This window comes from Castor canadensis, chromosome 11 (assembly GCF_047511655.1).
Source record: "Castor canadensis chromosome 11, mCasCan1.hap1v2, whole genome shotgun sequence".
In the NCBI taxonomy this organism is placed as follows: domain Eukaryota; kingdom Metazoa; phylum Chordata; class Mammalia; order Rodentia; family Castoridae; genus Castor; species Castor canadensis.
Window position 1 is genome coordinate 94,313,984 of NC_133396.1, and position 22,018 is coordinate 94,336,001.

Here is a 22,018-nt window from a genome sequence, read left to right on the forward strand (position 1 = left end):
GATCTGGGTGTGGGGGGATAAGAAGGTACTTTGATGCCATCAAGCATGTCCTGCAGGCATTTTTAGTGCTTCTTTCTCATCTGCTACTGTAATGTTTAAAGTCTCTAGAAGAATATACAGCTTCCCTGTCATATCTGTATTGCACCCTTTGTTCAATGCCATTCTCTAGAAAAGAATGTGACTCTCTTCATCCCACATCACAATCATGACATATGTATAAAGTACCTGTGTGTGAATATGTAAACAACCCCCAGACATATATAAATAAAACCGTGTACTGTATAGCGGCTAGACATCTCTTTTGATAGATGATAAGCAGACAGTATGTAGATCTTAAAATAACTGACACACATATCTTCCAAATTCTGTCAAAAATCCAAAGTTTATAATAACTATGACAGTATCGTCTTGACCAGGTTACAAGTTTGTAACAAGTTACAAACTATTTAAAAATACTTTTGAAAAAAATCCCAGATATTAACACTGTCCTGGAATTAGGAAAACTGTAAATTGGATGAGAAAACTGAGGTACCACCAGTGATGAAAGGCCTGTTTGTCTGGGAGACTGTTTGGTGAAGCCAGGATTGGGTGAGATCTAACTGACCTCCAGAAAGACAATTGTTCCAACTGCCAAATCAGCACCTTGAGGCACTGAAATAAATCAGAATGAGGACCAACCCTACAGATTAAACATTTATTCAGACTAACATCCTTCAGGAGGAGTGCATGAAGAGGAGATAGGGTATCAGTTGAGGACTGGGTAGTCAGGCTCTGTGGCCTGCAAACACTCCTACACTCTCCAAATAGACTATTAAAGCAAGAGCTACCTGGTGAGAACAGACAGAAGATCCCAATCACTCCTTCTGAGTCCTGGAGAAGAGCCTGGGCCTGGATTCAGGAAATGCTTCCCAGAGAAGCTAGGAAGCTTTCATAAGGCAGCTCACACTCTGGGTATGCAAGGCATCTCCCAGCAAATATCTAATCCTGCTCAAGGGTAACCTTCTGGAAGAGTGAGATTCATCCTTGCACCATAAATCAGGGCACTGCCATTGCTTAGACATCACCGTTCTGCTTCAGGATTTGGAAATGCAGAGGAAAGCATCTTGACACCCTATTTTCCCCATGGGAGCTCCTCCATAGTTCGGCTTCTCAGGGCTGGCAGAAGGGGGTGAGCTGAGCCAGTCACCTCCCATGTTAGTCAGCAACCAGAAAACCATGGGACAGGCAAAGCTCGTGTTGGTGGAACAGAGGCATACTTTTTTTTTCCAATAAGATTACAATAGTTATCTCGTCAAGTCCAGTGTTTTCGAAATTGGTTAACCAGTTCCCATTTGGAGCAAGCTGACATCTTCTCTAAGGTCTCGATACAATTTAAGGTCTATAACTTAAAGGATTTATATTTTCAGCAAGACTATTTTCTTTGGATTCCATCCACCTAAAATTAGTTTTTACTTACATTTGAGGATCATAAAAATTTTAGAACAGTGAAAAGGCTGTAACTCTACATAGGCAACATCTGATAAGCTCAAGCAGCACTCAGCTGGACGTCGGAGGCAGGGAAAGGTGGGGGGTGGAGAGCTCTGGGGCTCCACAGGCTGACCAGTATCCCTGGGCAGTTGGCACCGCAGGAAATTGCTTTAAATAAGTTTTGTTTTGTTTTTTAATCAAGCCCCTCAAATAACACCAACTCAAGCTGATAAAAGTCTACTGTCCTTGGCTGCACTTTCCATCTGTGAGGAACATTCTGTGTGGTGGCTAGGGAATAATCCACCCTGTGCCCCAGGCCGACTTCAGACATGGAGCATATTCTGCTTCTGCTACTGTTACTGCTACTTCCAAAGAGACGTCTCCAGCAGTGTCATCACCAGGGCGCAGTGAGCTTGCCTTCACATTTTAGTATCTTCAACCGGAGTGTCATCCTGTGAACCAGGGAGGAAAGAATGAGTGGGGAAGAAGAGGGGGAAATCCTGATGCTCAGCAGATCTCCTTGGGGATGCTAGATCAGGCAAAAACAATATTAATAGTAGTGATAGTAATAATAATGCCTGATATAATCTTTTTTACATGCATCAGCTCATTTAATCCTCACCAAAGCAATATGAATTAGGTGCTTCTATTAATTCCCCTAAGTCACACAGATAGTTAAGTGGTGGGGTCAGGGACTATGGGTTGAGCCCTGAACTACTATAGGCAATGCTGCCCATCCCTGAATGCCTGCCTTTCTTTGTCCTCACTGCCCTAGCCTTTTATCCGCTGCATTCCCACTCAATTTCATCTTCCTCAAACACTGCTCAAGATTATTAGGCAACATTAAAATGAAAAAGAACAGAAGGGATTGAAAATAAAAAACTGTGGGCTGTGTGTGTGTGTATGTTGTAGGTTAGTGGTAGAGCTCTTGCCTGGCATGTGTGATGTTTGATCCCTGCACCATAATAAATAAATACATAAAATAAATAAATAAATGACTAATACTTGAGTAAAGGATCAGAAATAGCCCTCTCTCCAATGTTCTTTCAAAAGGTATTACTGTCAGTTCCTCCTGTCCTGGGAGCAGTGCTGGACTCAGGCCTTGTCTCCATCAATAGTTAGCTTAGAAACGGAGACATTTATGAAATGTGCCCATGGTATGTGATGTGGGCCCTCCATGTAAATTATTCTGAGTGAAAGCAGATGCACAAGGAGTTGGGGGTATCTGTCCTGGGATGGCCAGGGAGACTTGTGGAGAAGATAGAGATGTGGTGAGCATGAGAAGTTTCCAGGCAGCAGAGGGCTGGGCTCAGTGGGCCTGCAGCAACTGCAGGTGGCAGTGCAGGACATTCTGGGGGAAGGGGCAGTAGAGTGGGTGAGAGGATGCATAGCTTGTGTAGAATGGTGGGTGGCATAGGCTGGCTGCAGTCCTGAACCCCTCCATAGGGCAGTGGCAGGGAACCAGCAAAGGTCAGGGACCCTGGCAAAGCACAGCAGGTCAAGAAGTGTGAACAGGATTCCTAATCGAAAGGGCTGGGGAGGGCAGGAGAGCAGCCTACCCAGATGGCGTTTTTAAGAAGATGAATTTGGTGCTATCATCTGGGGTGGGGTGAGTTATGATGGTAGAGATAAGAAAGGCTAGAGTACTGCCAAGGCAGTACTGGGGAGGGAGAGGAGAAGGATCTCAGGGAAGGACAGTTACATGGCTGAGGGAGAGTGGGGGGGCAGTGAACCCCCAAGATAACTGAGAAGGAATAAGGGCCACAGAGTCTCAGCTACCTACCCAGTTACCTGGGAGGGATGGAAGAAGGAGAGAACAGAGAGTTACAAAGGTAGGTGCATTCTCAAGAGAAGGTTGTGTTTCCTCTGCTGAGGGAGGAAAGAATTCCAAATAAAACACTGGAAACCCAAGCAGAATGACTTGGAAAAGCAATCGAACCTGCCAACTAGAAAGTGGGCACTTAGTGTTAAGTAAAAGTCTCAAAGTCTCTCATCAAAGTCTTGTATGTGATGTCCCAAAATCTGGATTGTCTTTGTGTGGGTGTTTGCCTTGGACAAACTTGAGTGTGTTACACAGTACAGGGTATTTAATGAGTGTTTGAGAAACACTTGCTAAATAGTGTTGTGTGTTATTCAGTGCCCTTTGTCCAGCACTACCTTTCTTTATAAACAGAATCCTAGGTCCTGTGACTTGATGCATCCAGCCTGCCCCGTGATTGAAATTACCCCAAAGGCTCATTCTTTCAGCATGAAATGTAAAAATACATGAAAGGAGCAACATAACTAAAGTTAATCCTTTAGGAGTACTTCTTCACATGTCTTCCACCTGCTTGTGAAACTTTCCCCTGCTTTCTTTGTTCTTTCTTTTTTTCCTGGCACTGGGGCTTGAACCCAGGGCCTTCACCTTGAGCCACTCTGCCAGCCCTTTCTGTGATGGTTTTTTTTGAGATAGGGTCTCTAGAACTATTTGTCTGGGCTGGCTTCGAACCAAGATCCTCCTGATCTCTGCCTCCTGAGTAGCTAGGATTGCAGGTGTGAGCCATCGGTGCTTGGCTTGGACTGTAAAAGTTTTAAGAAAGAAGCACCTAATTTTCATTTCTGGATCCCTGACAGCAGCAAGTTCAGGGTCCTGCATGAGGGGGCCCTTTTGCTGGCAGACCTCAGTGACCGAGTTGTGCCAGGGCTCACTCATCCCATGCATATCCAGAAGCTCGCCAGAACTCTGAGTCAGTGAGAAGCAAAAGCAGGACAAAGCATGCAACACACTTCCCTTTCTTGTCCTTCTGTACCCTTGCCATCAGCGACAGCCTGTCTCAAGGCAGTGGGCACGAGGCGGAAGCCTGGCACCTTTGTTTCTGCACACTGAGCTGGTTTATCATGGAACTGAAAGGAACAGGGCATGTGACAACAACACACTCTGGCCCTGGCACAGCTCTCCCAGTGGGAACCTACCGTAGGGACTGCATGACCACTCTGGATCTCACTGCTGGTCTCTAGCAGGGTGTGGCAGGCCCCAGGGCTGCATCCTGGTTCCAGACCTGCCCCCTCCTCTTGCTTTTCTGTGCCTTTCTCCTGCTCTGGGACATTGTTGTCCTCCATTTCTGTGGGATGACTATGGGGGGTCTCCTCCCCAAGTGTTCCCAACTCCAGCTTCTTTTCATCTTGGCTCTTCTGTCCTGGTCTATCCTCTTCATTTCCCATCGCCTCAGCCATCACCTCTGTAGACTTTCCAGTCTCTGTTTCCTCTCCAGCTGCCTTCTCCTCCACAGGGCTCCCACACCCATTCTCTGCCTTTTGGCTGGAGGTTTGGGGTGGTTCCTGGGGCACCTCCTGTGCTGGGCGCTGGCCAGCGTCTTCTGGATTCTGCCCAGCCTTGTCACTATGCTTGGCCTCCTCTGGGGTCCTGGCCTTCTCCTCCTGCTTCTCTGTTCTGCTGGGCTTTTCTGCTGGCCCCAGGGTTCCCCTTGCTCCCTCTCCCATCACCTCCATACTGGCTGGGGAGGATCCTGGGGAATTGCTCTTGGTTGGGAACATTTCATCCCCATTCTCTTCCCTGGCACCATTCTCCTGAGATGGCTCTGCAGCCCTGAAATCTCCAAGGTCCCCACAGTCCGACTGAGACCTTCGGAATCGCCTGGAGGGAGGGCGCCTTTTTATTGAGCCCCTTGTCCGCACCTGGAAGAAGGACAATTATACCAAGATCTGTTAAAAAAAAAAGAAAGGTCAAGAGGGGGTCTGCATGTTCTTTCAATGTCAGTCTAAAGCACTCCTAAACTAGGTTACTCCAGGATCATCTAGTTTCCCAGGATACAGTGCTGTCTGCTGTTTATTATAGGTTAGAGGCTGTAGGATTATAAAATTACGTGGTAGCCTGCAGACATTGTCTCATCAAGATGCAATTTTTTTTTTAAAAGTAACTTACAGTTTTATTGCCCTGATGGGCATTTGGTGTCTAACTTAGCAGTTTTATTGGAATATTTCTAAAACGTTGCCTGTAAATAACCAGTACTTCAAATGCTCTTCAAGTGAGCTTTTCTCCATCTCCCAGATTCCCTCTTAAATTGGAAAGCTGAAAAATTTTGTTGCTATTTGGTATATGAGGCATGTTTTAATATTTTGAAAATGATACTTAGACAAAGGTGAACCCACTGAGAAGAGGGCTAGAGTCCTGGAAGTAGCCTGGCCCTAGTACAGGGACCTCATGAGTGCTGAGCTGGACAGATGGTAACCAGCTTCCTCTCTCACCCCAGCTGGGCCTGCCCTGCTCTCCCCTGTGCTGGCTGAGAACTGGGACAGCTGAGCAGAGTGTCCTTGGCTTTCTAGGAGTCAGAGCCACCACTGTCAGAAACTGTGCCTCAGGCGCCCCCAGCAGAACTTCCAGGCAGCAGGTGAATCTCAGAATCTGGCTTATCTGAGAAGAGCACACTTTGTCACAAATGCAACGGAAATATTCATATCGGATGCACACTTGACATAATCAACGGGCCCTTTAAAACTTCATAAGTAAACTAAATTTTTGTGAATCTCTCCTACTGCTATATTTTGGTATTTAACAATTGTAGCTCCATCTCAGAGCTTTGGGATGAATGCTTGGTTTATAAGGACTTCCCAGAACCTTTCCTGAGATTACCATGGACTCAGCTTTGCAGAACCAAGGCCCCAGTCCTCATGGCCACCAAGGTTGGGAAATCGTTTTGCCTGCTCCCACGCTGCTCTTGGAAGGCTGAAGCCCCAGGTGTGACGAAGAGGTAGCAAACCCTCCCTCCCTCCCTCACCCTACTTGCTACCGAGTACCATGTGAGAGGATGAGGCTCTCCTATTGGCTGTCTGCCTTCAATAGTCTCCACCACCCCTCTGTCCTCAGCTATCAGGCTCAAGCCCGCTGCTCCATCACCTCCTTTCCCACCAATGTGAGTCCTATCTGTTTCTACACATTTGACTGCTGTTGCTAGATGGATTTCCCGGGACAGCCTAGAAGATCTAACTTCCGCATTCTTATTTCCAAAGTCATACATATTTCGCATTCCCTGGCAACAGACCCTTGATCCCTGCCTGCCTGGCTCTGTTCCACTTTTGCTGGCTACCTGCTTAGACAGTGTTGGGCTGTATCTCTGACTCCTTCTTCCTCCTAGTAGGGCTAGGGATCTGGTGAAAGTGCACACAAAAGATCAAGGCAGCATCTGTAGAAATGATATGTTTTTGCAGAAAGACCATTTTGGATGTTCTTTTGAGGGGAGTAGGCAGCACTGAGGTTTGAACTCAGGGCCTGATGCTTGCTAGGCAGGCCCTCTACCACTTCAGCCACTCCACCAGCCCTTGGATGTTCTTTAACTGCAAGCTGCAGTAAGGATGATTTGCCCCCACACTGGGACACTGGACTATTGACATGAGGCCAGAGTGGGATGTTCTAGAATCCAAGTGACCCTGCTTGCTCTTCTATGTGAATCACAGACTAGGTCAGTAGCTTTTGTTTTCAGCTTCTGACATTACCTATCTGTGCAGCTGCAGTCAGTTCTCAATCCCTCCCTCCCCCTACTACAAAGGGTAGATACTCCATCCTCTGCCAGCCTGCAGGTTGGGCACGTGGCGCGATTATAGAGGGAGGAGATGAGAAAGGTAGGCTAGGTGGAGGGTGGACTTAATTCAGGAATCACTTGAAAAGGAGTGGAGAATTTTTACTTTTGTAAAATCAGCTCTGACCATAGCACTGAATATTTCCTCTTTTCTCCAGGACAGCAACAACAGGGGAGAGAAGAGTCAAAATTGTTCTGTTCCCCACAACTTCTTGGGCATACCACACTTTGGGATCAGAATTTACCTTGTTGTAACAGGGCAGATGACTACCTTCAGGAGGCTGGTCGAAGCTGACGGGCACCTCCTCTGCCTCACCAGGCCGAAACCACACACCAGGGCTGCTGGGTGTGGAAGGGGGACTGTGAAACGGTGACACCATAGCCTTGAGTCCAGGACTCTTGGGCGAGGCCCCAGGCAGCAGAGCTGTTGGATCGAAGGTTAAATTGGCCTGTGAAGAAAAGGTGAGGAATTTCAAATAAGGATGGAGAGAAGATGAGCACTTCTTCTCTGTCTTATTGGTTATCTGGTCTCAGACCTGGTTGAGATTAGTTAACATGAGGCTTCCGTACTGGAAGCGTGGCCTACTCAACTTGTCTTCTGCTACCTGGCTTGCCATAGCATCTGACTTCCAGGATGCTCAGACAGTGCTGATATAGATCCAACAAAGATGCCCAGGAAAAGCACTAACTGGTAGGCGAAATGACCAAAATAGCAACTGCCAGTGGCACCTGCAGCACCCATGTCATCTTCTCATCAGTCAATACAGTTACTGTAGTGAATTCCTACTGTTTTTCAGACACATGTTGTTGTCTCTTCTACAACCACCCATGCATGCTCAGTTATGGTCTCCTTGTGAGGTTAGGACTCTGCCCTGAGACTGATGCCAGATCTACTTGACCCTCAAGCCTCCAGGTAGAGCCCTCTCTTGAGAGACAGCCAGAGTGGTGGACACCACACTCTTCAGGAGGGAGGCAGCAGAACAAATCAGTGTGTCCACCACTTGGGACACCATAGTGCAAGTAAGCCCCGATCAAAATAATCCCTGAGGTCAACCAAAGGGGACAGTTACCCAAAGGTAATTAAAGTTTGAGGGAGGTTCGGTGGGGAGTAGGTGGGAGATTCCAGTCCACCCTATTGCCATGGAGAAGATGGTGAAGCAGGAAGTTGTCTGTGCGTGAGCATCCTGGATCTTCTCTAGCGCCATATAGGGACACTTTTCTTGCCCTTTGCGTTTCCAAATCACTGCATGGGTGTGTCCTCCAGTCCCAACTGTGCCAGGCAGACAACAGTAAGACCTCACAGAAAGGGATGGAGCTTGAGAGGCAAATGGTGCAACAGGAAGTCTATAGGTTCTCCATGCCCATTCAACTGACTCTAAATATTGTATCTTTTACTTAATAGCTGTGGTATGACCTTTAGTAAGTACACTATCCTTCCTGAGTCTCAGATTCTTTATTTGTCCAAAGTTCTTAGCCTGACCTTCAAAGTCTTTTGCTACTGGTTCTGCTGCTACTTGGCTAATACCCCACACTCACACCCTCTCTCTTCTAACTCCCTGCAGCCCCAGTATTCCCCTGCCTTGGAAACCTATGTGTACAGTTAAGACTTGCAGACTGTAAAGCATTACAAATGTTTAGGAAGGTTTTTTTTTTTCGTGTTGGGTATTTTGAGATAGGGTCTCGTGAACCATTTGCTTGGACTGCCTCCTGAGTAGCTAGGATTACAGGTGTGAACCACCAGTGCCCGGCAGCGGATATAAATAAATAAATAAATAAATAAATATATATATATATATATATATATATATATATATATAGTGAACTTAGGAAAGAATGTATAATACAGACAAGGCTGAGTCATGGAAAGAATTAGATGTATGAATGCTAAAATTAAGAAGCAACACGGTGACCCAAAGCCATGGCAAAAAGCAGCACCTGATGAGTACCAGGGAAAGGTATGGATTGCAGATGTCATGGAGGTTGATGCTCTGGGCCAGCTCAGAGGAACTATAACTGGGCATTAAAGGAAGGCTACTTCCTCTAAATTCCCCCTGTATAATGCTTGCAAATAAAACAGATCTTGTTTATCATCAGATAAATTAAACTTTGAATTAGAGACTATTTTAATGAGGGAAAAACATAGTTCATTCAAGCCAATGATGCATTTCTTAGTTCTTTCCCATATATACTCAACAAAGTAAGGTTCCAGTGGGACCTAGCTAAACTGTCATAACTATTGTTAATGTTTTTTCTTTTGAGACAGAGTTTCACTATGTAGCAGGCTGGCCTCAAACTTGAGATCCTCCTGCCTCTCATTTCCTGTACCAGACCCCATTGCTGGTGTATTCTTTTTCCCCTTTCTTCCTCCCTCCCTCTCTCCTTCCCTCCCTTCTTCCCTCCTTCCCTTCCCACCTTATACTGGGATTTTAACTCAGGGCCAAGCTCTCTACCACTTGAGTCATGCTACCAGCCCTTGTTGGCATTCTTAATCAGATTCAACAATTACACAGCCAAACCTCATTCTCAATTCATTGTGTTCTCCCAAAAGGCTCATCAATGCCTGGAAAAGGGAATGAGATCAGAACTGCAGCATTTGGGAACAATCTCTGGCACCTGGATGAGGGTTGTGGTGGCTTGCAGGGAGGCCGAAGTAGGGGCCCTGGTCTGCACCTTTCAGCTGGCTGTTGGAATTCTGGGGTCCCTTCTGAGAGATACCTGGTGTATATATGGGAGTCCTGAGCCTCCTAGAGTGACAAAAGTCACCACCACCTACTTGCAGCTGGGGGGAGGAGAATCAGGCATTCTCAACATGAACTAATTTCAGGGGATACACTTCAGAGACCTCATTCTCTGTAGGCCACAGACCAGAGATGCTTTGCTTAACCCCAAACCAGGCTGGGAAATAAATCCCTGGGCTTTTCCACAGCTGACAACTGCAGAGGCTGTGGCTGTTTGTCTTGACACCCCCCCTGGTGGCTTGAGAGCAAAGTGGATGAGCGGGTTTCCTTGGGCCTGGATGGTAGCTTACAGTGGCCAGAGCTTGCTCCTTCTCCTGGGGTGGCTGGTCAGAGGCTGGAGAGAAAGCAGGAGCTACTTCCAGCCCCACCTGGATGCATCATGGTCACCTCTCCTGTGCTTTAGCTCTCCCTGTTCTCACACCAGGATTACCTTCTTCACTCCTTTCTAGACCCCATCCCTTACAGAACATAAGTCTTTCATAAAGCACTCATTGATTTCCCAATCCTTTAAGAGTGCTTAAACTGCTCTTGCTGAAAAGCACTGACTTCTTACTTGGGCCCACAAATTATCTAAAAATAGGCATCCCTGCCTCCATTTTGTATCTGTCTTTGCGCTAAGCCATTCTCTTTACAGACTTTTTGCAATCATCTTCCAGAAAGGACAGGACTGATAACATCTTTATGATAATTTCCCAGATCTGGACCAGACCACCAGACCACCTGCCTAACCAAGACCAACCAGACCACACCTGTGACTGGGACTTCTTAACTATGCATATTTTTGTCCCCTGCCCTAGTTCTTTAGTCTACTTAAACCTATAGATCATGTCTGTACCCCAAAGATGGCTGAAGATGAGCTGAGTGCTTACTCTGCCTCTTACCATGGCATGTCCCAAGCCACGCAATAAACCTCCTTTCTCTGTCTTTACCATGCCTCTTTATTTGGCATTTAGGGGCAAGTGGCATATGGAATCTCAGGAATTTGGGCCTTGGGTCCAAAACTCCAGTTTCATGTCCGCTTCACTTTCTTCTTGCTCTGACTTTCTAAATCAGTGTTTCTCCCCTGGAGCAGGTGTGAGAGATGATTTTGTCCCCAGGGGACATTTAGCAATGTTTGGAGACAGTTTTCATTGTTACAAATTGTTGTGTAGAGCTACTGGTATTTAGTGGGGGAGGACAGGAATGATGCTAAACATCTTATAATGAGTAAGATAGCTCCCCTCCCCCTGCTACAAAATTTTTCAGCCCCAATAATGCCAAGGTTGAGAAGCCCTGGACAGGATCAGCAGGAGTTGACCTGTTGCACATAACTGAGATTTCTGGCATGTGCTCTCCTATGCATCTTTTATTATATCAGGTATGAATATCTTATTTCCCTAACAAGATTATGAACTCAGGGGTAGTTACCTGCTTCACGGGTACTCCCAGGGAGCCAGTCCAGCCATGGGCAGAGTTCACAGGGTGATTAGTGAAAAACAGGGAAGAATGCATTTGTACTTACCTGAAGCTTCTCAATCAGAGGTGAGCTCTTCACCTTGATTTTAGGAGGGTGGCTGGCATTGGGTGATGATTTCTATAGAACAAATGGACCAAAACAACCCAATGAGTGAGGTGAAGGGAGGTAGGTTCTGGCTACAGTCCAGAAGCCACAGATGGAAGAAAAGGGGAAACTAATTTCTCCTTTCATCATTTAGTTTCTGTAGCCACTTACCTCATCAGGCCCCCATGAGGTGGGCTCCCCTTGTCTCCTTCCCTTGTCTTACCACTAATAATACCTCTTGAATCTATAAGCTGAGAAGTCAGGGCAGACATCCATAAGAAGAATGACTTCACTGTCATTGGGAGGAAAAAAATGTGTCTTCAGGAGCAAGATCTTCACCTCATGACAATTAACAAGGTGAATCAACAATTGCAGGGAATTTCAAAGACAAAAAGGCAAAAATGATTTGCTCTGTCACAAACAATAAATCACAGAGGTATTATTGAAATTCCTTCACTGAATAAATGATATTTCAGAAAATCCCACCAATGGCATTGTTTATAAATTATTGCTTTCCAAAACATTGACTATTCATTTTAATTCAGCAGACACATGTATGGAGCATTACCATATTGTGCTGGTTATATAAGATATGTATGATTTAGCCTCAGTCCTCTAGAAGCAGTCAATGTATGTGCTATCTAACCATATGTGTTCTCTGTCTGTTAGTTGTAGATAGTTTTGTGATGAATGTATGTCAGGAATCTTACCACTTATGGATTCTATATTGACTCCTTGTTTTACGTAAAATCCCTCAAACTACGTGGAATGATGACAGTGAAACTGTGATTCAATGGTGATGAAGCAAGAGAAGATGATGACTTTCATGTACTGGACAAAGACCAAGGCACAGAAGGGGTTTTTCCTATAGTTTAGGACCAATGTATACTCCCTGTTCCTCATCTTCAATGTACTCGTTTACCTGAATCATAAAAGGAAAAATACTGCTAATCTCTTAGGAATATTCTGAGATATTTGTTGAATGAGATGATTATATTTCACTAATAGAAGGAGAGAGACTGACTCAACTGATCTCCTTGTGACCCTTTTAAAGCCCAACACTGAGGGAAAGCCAAGTGTAATAGGACAGACCTGCCCCCATCTGATGCAAGTTTTGACAGTAGTCAGAGCGATGTCCCCGGTCTCAGTTCCTCTATCAAGATATAGTGTGTGAAATAAATGATGCTAAGGACAGACTCTAAGGTGTCTCTGCCTCCATGAGTCTCTACCATATACATATCCCTGGAGCAGTCTGTCAAGGAGCCTTGTGTCTCTGGTGAGTACAAAAAACTTCCAGACTCAATTGGGAGGTCCTTAGTTTCTATGTCTTACAGCGGAGTTTCACATGGGCCCTTGTTTTTGAAGATTATGTTTCAGAAACTGCAGCAACGATTTTTCTGACAAAGATTACTTTACGTAGCAGTATAAGGTCCTCCCTGGCTAACCTCTGTCTTGAAGACAGTGGAAATTCAATAAACATTGCCTCTTAACCACACAACAGGGCTGAAGACCCAGGAGGTGCCACAGAACCCTTACTAATTTCAACAGCAAAGCCAAATTCTATATAGTCACTTATGCAGTTCCTGAGACTGCCATCAGGTGTCAGCATTTCCATTACCATTTAGCAAGGGGCTAGAGGCTCGTAGCTGGGGGCTGACACAGTCCCAATGGAGAAAAAAACAGCCTTCCATCCATATACTTGTAATACGTAGTAATAGTTTCCAATATGCCTAGAAATTTGGACCTTATTTTTAAGATGCGATTATTGTTTACCCTTTTCCGAGCAGATGAGGCAGGATCTGCAGCTGTATTAAACATCCTTTTGGCTGGTTCTTCTAGAAAAGTATAACTCCCGGTCACTTTGCTTACAGAAGGAGCCTTGAAGTCATCAGGTGTTGCCCAGAGGGCTGACCAAAGCAGGAATAAGGAAGGGGCAGGGATGATGGAGGAAGAAATGAGTCTTCCCAGCACTGTGCATTAGGAACTGGAGGGGTAGCCTGACTGGGCCTCTCTTTCTTCAGGCCCTGGAAGTTTCTAGATTTAGGACTCCTGCAGTCTGCACTATAGGAGCATGGAAGAAGTGTGGGCAGCAGCCTTCATCCAGTCCAACCAGGCAAAGCTGGCTACTCTTGTTCTTTGTCAGTCAATTCAATATTCCAACCCCCACCCCAAAAAGTCATTGAACCTTAGAGGTAGAGTCCTTTCTATGTGCAAGTAGCTTGTCACTCCAGGCAGGAGCGGCAGACTACAAGTCATCACCCTCTTCTTCATCCAGCCCTTGATCATTATATGCCTTTAACTTCTGGGTGGCATGCCCCATGAATGAAATTTGTAAGTTTATTTTCATAGCCACTAAAATGAAGCTGTTTAATCCAATCATCACTAGCCTAACCCACTCTGTTTGCTTTAATTCCAGGGAGCGAAGCATCCCCACCCAGCCTCCATGCTCTGGTTAGAGTTTTTGTCCTCATTTTACAAATAAGGAGATCAAGTCGTTATGGTGCAGTGACTCTTCTGGGGCTAGTCCAGGTTATCAGGGGACAGACTCGGTTGGCTACAGCCATAGCCTATTGCACAGCAGCAGAGATGCCAAGCCCAGAAGGTAAAGGTAACAAGGAGAAGTTGACCCTCTGTAAAGAGAAGTCATTGTTGTGTATTTGGTCACAACATTGGCTAGTAACCCCATGAAGCCACACAATTGTAATGCTGGTGCTTGAAGAGACCCAAGAAAAACCCCAGTGTTTCTTAAAACAATACTCCTTGGACTTCACATCCCAGAATAAGACCCTTGTTCAGTGGAGGGAGAGGAAGTATTCTCAGAGCAGATGGGTCTCTCCCCCCACACCTGCCCAGGTATAGCTATGAGTCTCTGCTTTTTGATGGACTTCTGCTAATAAGCCTTGGGTTGACAAAAAAAGCTTGAAAACCATTTACAGTTTTACTTTATAGATGAGAGAACATATTAAGAGGCACTAAGAGGCCTGCCTAAGTTCACATAGGTGTTCAGTATCATCAGGATGCTGGTCCCCAGAAAAGAAGGGAAGAAAAAAAGAGGTGTTTGAGGTGGGATTTGGAATAGACCTATCTTTGGCTTGCTTGCTTTTTTGGGAGGGTTGGCCTCCAAGGCTGAATTGTAGAACCTGTAAATTCAATTTGCATGGATGTGGGTCCACGGACACAGTGAAGGTTCACAGGCTTCTAGGATAGGGCTCAGAGAAGCCACGCTAACAGCTACACTTAGATAAATAAGGTTGGGTGAATATGCAGGCTGAGAATCTATTACTGGCTATGATCTATGATACCAGATCCTTTATTCTGTTGGTAGCATTGGCTATTTATATCTGAGGGCAACCAGGCCTCCTGTGTGCTCTGGTTTTCTTCCAATGATGCATAACAATAGCCAGCCATTTTGAGGAGATGAAGGAGCCATGAGAGTCTCTCACAGTACAATTTTTCTACTTATAACACTATAGCCCCCCCTTTCCAGGTGCTCTCTCTACCCCTCATTCTAAGACCATCTCCCTCGGAACTGGAAGTAAAATGTAATTTTCCTGGCACCTAAATCTAGTGTGGTAATAATATACTACCATTTTCTTTGCTAGATTTTTCTAGCTTGAAAAATGGTGCCCCTGTCCTTGTCAGATCATAAAGGAAACTCTACAGGAGAGATGGAGGTGGGGGTGCGAAAGCTTAGATTCCAAAGTCAAAGATCCAGGAAGCATTTTAAGAAGAGAGATTAATCCTTGAATCTGAAATGGAGAAATCCCTTGCACGGATTTCCAGGTCTATAAGAATGATTTGTGCCTCTTCCTACAAGAGGGAGGAAGAAACCCCAGTCTTCTGCATCCCAGTGTCACTTACCTCCTCACCATTCTGGCCCAGCTCTACCTTGGGGGGGAACAAAGGGAGGGAGCAGGGTGGTTTCCTTCTTGTTGGTTTACTGGCTGGTGTCTAGAGGGAGGGTGACAGACGACACACAGAGAGAAAAAGAGAGACAGTGAATCAGGCAACAGGGAGGAAAAGGAGCAAGTAGAGATGGGTGTTAAGAATGGTTAGGGATGTCTGAAGGAGAAAAGAATGGAGGGTTGGGTGTGTTCAAGATTTCCCACCTACTATATAAGTCAGTGCTGTGTAACCGCCTACCCACTGACTTTCAGCATCTCCTCTCCTTTTCCTTTCCTGCAGAACATCCTCTTTTACCTGAGATTCATTGACCTGAACCAGCATCTCAAGGTGACTTCCATTCAGCCTTTTCAGCTTTCTGACAGTGCTGGCACCTTAGATCAATACCATGTTCTTTATCCTTCAGGACATTCCTATAATATCTAGGAATTATGGAACCTATTTGTCAGTTGAGAAAACAAAAGTGCAGAATAGTACACCTACAAATCCAAGGCAGCTGTGTTCTCATTTGCCCCATGGGATCATGGTGGACCCCCTCGTTGCTTGGGCACTCTTCTTTCATCTTACTTTTGGTGAGCACCACACACTGCATGACTGCGGTAATTACTCCAAATCTCTCCAAAGTTAGGCACTCCTTTTTATACTTTCCTCTCCAGCAGGATTCTTCTAGAATCCCTGGATCCCTCCCTGGTCCCTTCCTTCCTGACAAGTGGTCTTCTATTGTAACGTGTTTCCTTTCTTTTTTTATTTTTTGATGGTACTGGGGTTTGAACTCAGGGCCTCACACTTGCTAGGCATGTGCTCTACAACTTGAGCTACTCCGCCATCCCTCTCTTGTGTTGGATATTTTCAAGATAGGGTCTCACCAACTATTTGCCTGGTCTGGCTTTGAACTGTGGATCCTCCTGATTTCTGCCTTATGAGTAGCTAAGATTATAAGTACAGGCATGAACCACTGGCACCTGGCTGTGTTTCCTTTCAAGTCCTGGTTTCTTTCTCAACTGTCAATTCAGGAGTTGCCTTGCCTTGCTCCTGACTCCTAGGCTAGGTGGCAGGAGCCACATGTCAGGATGTTTTTTCTCTGAATCAGTTCGTGTCTGGAACAGCTGTGCACGATCTAAGTCTGTGTTGGTGGAAGATGAAGATGAAAATGAATCCACCCTCCTTCTTCTCTGGGAGGCAGGCCTTGCAATTCTCTGCTCTACTTCTCATCCTCCTCACCATGGTATAAGGCTCACCCAGGTGGAGAAAGCTGCCCAGGAGCGTGGTGGTGGCACATTCCTCACATTCAGAGGGACCCTCTCTGGCTTCTCTTCCTAATTTGGTAATTGCCAAGGCTTCTCTCTCCCTCTCCTCTGAGCCTACCAGGCTTTCCCTTCCCTTAGCCCCCTCCCAAAGAGGATGCTCCAAGCCTCCTGACTCACCTCCTTGGCCGCAGCTGCCTGCTCTCGAAACCGCCCAGCCAGCTGGGCCACTGACGGGGGTGCTGAGCTGTCCACATTGCTGTTGGTCTCTGCGGATCTTTCCTGCCAAACCAAGGAGAGGCAAACTTAACCAGCAAATTCATACTCAGTTCTTCCAGGTGTTAGTACAGGGTGTTGTGAAGGGCATTTGTTTTGTGGTCACAAGCAACAATACTGTGACAATGAGGATTTTTAATAGTATTTTGTAATTGGCTCCAGTATTCAAGAATTTTTAGCCAGGCGTGGTGGCTTACACCTGTAATCCTAGCTACTTGGAAGGCTGAGATCAGTAGAATCATGGTGCAAGGCCAGCCTGGGCAAATAGTTCCTGAGACCTCCCCTCTAAAAAATAACCTGAGCAAAATGGACTGGGAGTGTGGCTCAAGTGGTAGAGCACCTGCTTTGCAAGTGAAGCCCTGAATTCAAACCCTAGTCCCATCAAAATAAATAAATAAATACATACATACACAAATAAAATAAAATAAGCATTCAATCAACCACATCTAGTGCATATCTATAATGCACTTGACCCTGGATGTGCCTCTGGGAACAAGTAAAACTTGGTCCTGTACTAGAGGGAAGCCCATGAATTGGAGGCAGCACAGGCCACGAGCTCTCATTCTGCAAAGACCCCACTGGAAAAGGACTATTATTGACAGCCTGGGAGTTTCCTTCCTTTGTTCAGTAACTATGAGAAATGGGGCTGGCAAAATAACTTTGGAAGAGGTGAGCAAATGTCTTTTCTTAAATTTTAACACATATGTTCCTTGACTTCCCTACTTCATCGAATGCCTAGGGCAAAGAAATGATCAGTAAACTTTATTGAATTAGTAAGTAAATGACAGAGGCAGGAAGCACATGGGATGAGGAGCAGGCTTCGGGGATTCAACCACCGACTTGCTCCACCTCTTCCATGGCTTAACTTTCCCGTGCCTTGACAGTGACAATAGTGCGTCTTTTATGAGGCTGCTCTGTGGGTCAATGATTGATGATATGTCTGTACAGCTGTGACAGGCCTGGCACATTACAAGCATTTTAGAAAGGTTGTTGTCATTATGACTGGCAATGGGGTCGAGCCTCCCATTTGGGTCATCGGTTTATTGTCATGCTTCAGGCCAAGATCCACCCAGGATACTGTTTGCTCCCATGTGCTGTTTGTCACCAAGACACAGAGAGTGAGACAGCAACACTGGAAATGACACTTCACCTGTCTTGCTACACATGGTCTACATGCCCACCTGGTTTTATTTAGATAGTTCATTAGTTAGTTTTTGAGATTGGGTCTTACTATGTAGCCCAGACTGGCCTCAAATTCATGATCCTCCTACCTGCGACTCCCAGAGTGGTGGGATTACAGGTTTGTACTACCACACCCGGCTCTTCCTGGTTTTAATAATGAATTTTACATGTTCAGTACCAAGCTTTTTTGTCACCTTGATGGTGGCATTTCTTACACAGACTGTGGGCTCCTTCTACCATTTCCCCTTCTCTTGTCTAGCCTGAAACTGGGCAGCAGTTTGAGAAAGTCCATCTCTGCCTCTCCATGGGCCTCACAAGACATGGTTCTTCTTTTTGTGCTACAAGGATCTCCATGCTTTCTGATTTTGGCCCCCGCCAACTCCTGGCAGTGAAGTTATGTAAATGGGGTCAGCTTGGCAAACAAATTTGTGTAGAGGTAGGAAAGAATGACTGGGGCCTTGCAACTTATGACTGAATGCTGTTCTGAGGAAAGAGATAGCAAAAAGACTTGCCTACCACAGTGCAAGTTCATCTCTAGTCCAAACACCAAGGCCGATTCTACAGAAAGACATAAAAGCATCACCTCTCCTCAAGGTGCTGGATTAATCTGTAGACCTGGGCAAAACCAGGAGCCCAACACCCCATCCCATTAGCAGGGCACCCAGAACTGGACAGGGCTGGGTGGGGCTCCCAGGACTCACACCTGTTTGACCTTCATACTGGCCATGTTAGCAGTAGTCAGAGACTAGCCCCTTGTCCTCCTGGAATCTCAGAGAGGCTCTAGGGACGTGTGTGGTGAACTGAGCAGTTCTTGGCAAAGGCACAGGGCCGATCGGTTTGTCCATCTGTCTCGCTTCCTGCCACACAACCGATTAGTCTCTGGCCATTGCTATTTTTTGCTGGGGCCTTGCTGACAGTGCATTCTACCTTGGCTTCCCAGGCACCCATTGCCGGTGGTGCAGCAAGACATTCCAGTTAAAAATAGAGCAGTATAGGGGTCAAACACTCCCGAGCTTCCCTGTCTCAAAACTAGGCTTGTTAGTGGGAGAACTATAATGCTTCTGGAAGCATCTAGGACTTGCAAGCTGGATTGAAGGAAAGATAATACATCTAAGTTTGTTTTCCTGGAGCCTAGGGGAAAGAGTTTTCTTTACACCGTCTGAGGATTCCAGAGCCTGTTCAAGCCTGGCAAATCCACCCCTCTCCAGACACTTCCCATCCTATGTTGTAGAACACTGATCACTTATTAGCTACTGCCTACTGGGTATATTGAAGTCCAGAGAGGGCAAGTAACTTAGACAGAGTCACACAGAAGAAGCCAAATAGGAGTGAAAGCTGTAACACCTCCTGCCCCAATACCTGATAACCTAGAAACGGACACCAGTTATGTAGTATAGCATAACTTGCAAAAGTTTGTGGTTGTTACTGGTGTTCTATGTTTTTTTTTTTTAATACATTTTTTTATTAGGATATATTCATTATAGAGGGGGGATTCATAGTGACAATTCCGATTAGACTTATATTGTATATTAGTTACATTGTCCCCATCATCTCTCTCCCTCAACCCCCACAAATATGTTTTTTTTTCATTTTTCTTTTATTATTCATATGTGCATACAAGGCTTGGTTCATTTCTCCCCCCTGCCCCCACCCCCTCCCTTACCACCCACTCCGCCCCCTCCCTCTCCCCCACACCCCCTCAATACCCAGCAGAAACTATTTTGCCCTTATCTCTAATTTTGTTGTAGAGAGAGTATAAGCAATAATAGGAAGGAACAAGGGTTTTTGCTGGTTGAGATAAGGATAGCTATACAGGGCATTGACTCACATTGATTTCCTGTGCATGGGTGTTACCTTCTAGGTTAATTCTTTTTTGATCTAACCTTTTCTCTACTACGTAAATCTTGAAATTATTCATTCATTCTTCTTCTTCTTTTTTGGTGCCACTGTCTTGCTTCCTGCCACGTGCTCACTCGGTGGGTGCTTTGCCACATGAGTCATTCCACCAGCTAAATCTTGAAATTATTATTAGCCATTGGATACATAGGTGTGATGGAAAGAGCATGGCCTTGGGATGGACAGGGACTGGTGGCCCAGCCCATGTGAGGCTTTGCCAGGATTTCTGCCTTGCAATTCTGGCCAGAACAAGCCTCCTCCAGTGGGCCCAATGCCATGCCAGCTCAGCCCAGGTCAGTGCCTCTCTCTCAACCCTGAGGCTATCTTGGTAAGGCCACATTCTCACCTGGACTGTATTCTTAGTTCTGAGAAGGGCTTCAGTGTCTCCACCCGATCCCAGGGTTTCCTCAGACTATCTTAGCTTTACCAGCATTAAATGTCCTTTCTTTGTTCATAAAATACTTAGCACAGGGTCTGAAAGGTAGAAAGTGCTCCTCGAAGGCCATTTCTTCCCTTCCTCCCACCCAGCCTAGTCTGCAGTGTCAGGACCCGGGCACTTGCTCTCAAGGTGCTGACACTCTCCACTCACCCCGTGAACCACACCCAGTTGTACCCTTCTCTCAACACCAGCAACCATGCTCTGGATCTCAACCACTGCATTGACCTCAGCTTGTCCTTTCCTCCTGGAACAGCCTCATGGCTTAACTCTGCTTCCCAGACTCATGTTCCTCTGTCTTGCTTTAGTCCACACCGTCTTCACAGGTTGCCTTCCTCCACTCCATCCTCCTGGGCTCAGATCTTGCGTTACTAAGCTGTATTTGCCACCATGCCAGCCTGGCATGCCAACAAGCTTGAGTACCATGCCTGTGGGTACTGTTTGACTCAAGTGAAGTTCAAGAAAATCACCTCTGGTATTTTCTTTCCATTTTTATGGGACTTTTTTTTTTGATGTCTGAGAAGCCCTGTGTCTGGACAGCATGAAACGTGCCCCAAACCATTGCCATGTTGAGTAAACTCAGTTTGGAGGCTGATGTCCATCCATACAGTGGAAACTTTGTGTATGAGCCAGAGCAAGGTTTTACCTACCTCTGCCTGCTTCTCCACCTCCTCCTTGGCCCAAGGTGTAAGTGCCTCCTAAGATGACAGATTGGTACTTCCAAAGTGTCCACCATCCCTTTAGAAAGATCAACATAAAACCGGGCACCAGTGGCTCATGCCTGTAATCCTAGTTACTCAGGAGGATGATCGGGAGGATCATGACTCAAAGTCAGCTAGAGCAAATAGTTCTCAAGACCCTATCTCAAAAAATCCCATCATATGTGGGGAAAAAGGAACCCTTTTACACTATTGGTGGGAATGCAAACTAGTACAGCCACTCTGGGAAAAAATTTGGAGGCTTCTTAAAAATCTAAACATAGATCTACCATATCATCCAGCAATACCACTCTTGGGGATATACCCAAAAGACTGTGACACAGGTTACTCCAGAGGCACCTGCACACCCATGTTTATTGCAGCACTATTCACAATAGCCAAGTTATGGAAACAGCCAAGATGCCCCACCACTGACGAATGGATTAAGAAAATGTGGTACTTATACACAATGGAATTTATGCAGCCATGAAGAAGAACAAAACGTTATCATTCACAGATAAATGGATGGAACTGGACAGCATCATTCTGAGTGAGGTTAGCCTGGCCCAAAAGACCAAAAATCATATGTTCTCCCTCATATGCGGACATTAGATCAAGGGCAAACACAACAAGGGGATTGGACTTTGATCACATGATAAAGCGAGAGCATACAAGGGAGGTATGAGGCTAGGTAAGACACCTAAAAAACTAGGTAGCATTTGTTGCCCTCAACGCAGAGAAACTAAAGCAGATACTTTAAAGCAACTGAGGCCAATGGGAGAAGGGGACCAGGAACTAGAGAAAAGGTTAGTTCAAGAAGAATTAATTTAGAAGGTAACACACATACACAGGAAATCAATGTGAGTCAACTCCCTGTATAGCTATCCTTATCTCAACTAGCAAAAACCCTTGTTCCTTCCTATTATTGCTTATACTCTCTATTCAACAAAATTAGAGATAAGGGCAAAATAGTTTCTGCCTGGTAGTGAGGGGGTGGGGGGGAGAGGGAGGGGAGAAATGACCCAAACATTGTATGCACACATGAATAAAAGAAATTAAAAAAAA

General features: G+C 45.7%; 1 protein-coding gene across 2 annotated transcripts in view; it reads right to left on the reverse strand.

Moving 5' to 3' along the window:
- Positions 1-363: 363 nt before the first annotated feature.
- Rcsd1 (RCSD domain containing 1) overlaps positions 364-22,018 on the reverse strand; it is a 65,646-nt gene continuing 43,991 nt past the window's right edge. The window contains exons 2-7 of one of the 2 annotated variants that reach the window (XM_020178880.2): positions 16,646-16,747; positions 15,180-15,269; positions 11,280-11,351; positions 7,286-7,489; positions 4,420-5,142; positions 364-1,919 (exon numbers count right to left, since the gene is read on the reverse strand). In XM_020178880.2, the coding sequence (XP_020034469.1) occupies positions 1,887-1,919; positions 4,420-5,142; positions 7,286-7,489; positions 11,280-11,351; positions 15,180-15,269; positions 16,646-16,747 (1,224 nt within the window). In that variant the 3' untranslated portion in view covers positions 364-1,886. The remainder of the gene's footprint in view (positions 1,920-4,419; positions 5,143-7,285; positions 7,490-11,279; positions 11,352-15,179; positions 15,270-16,645; positions 16,748-22,018) is intronic. The other variant, XM_074047571.1, reaches the window with a different exon arrangement.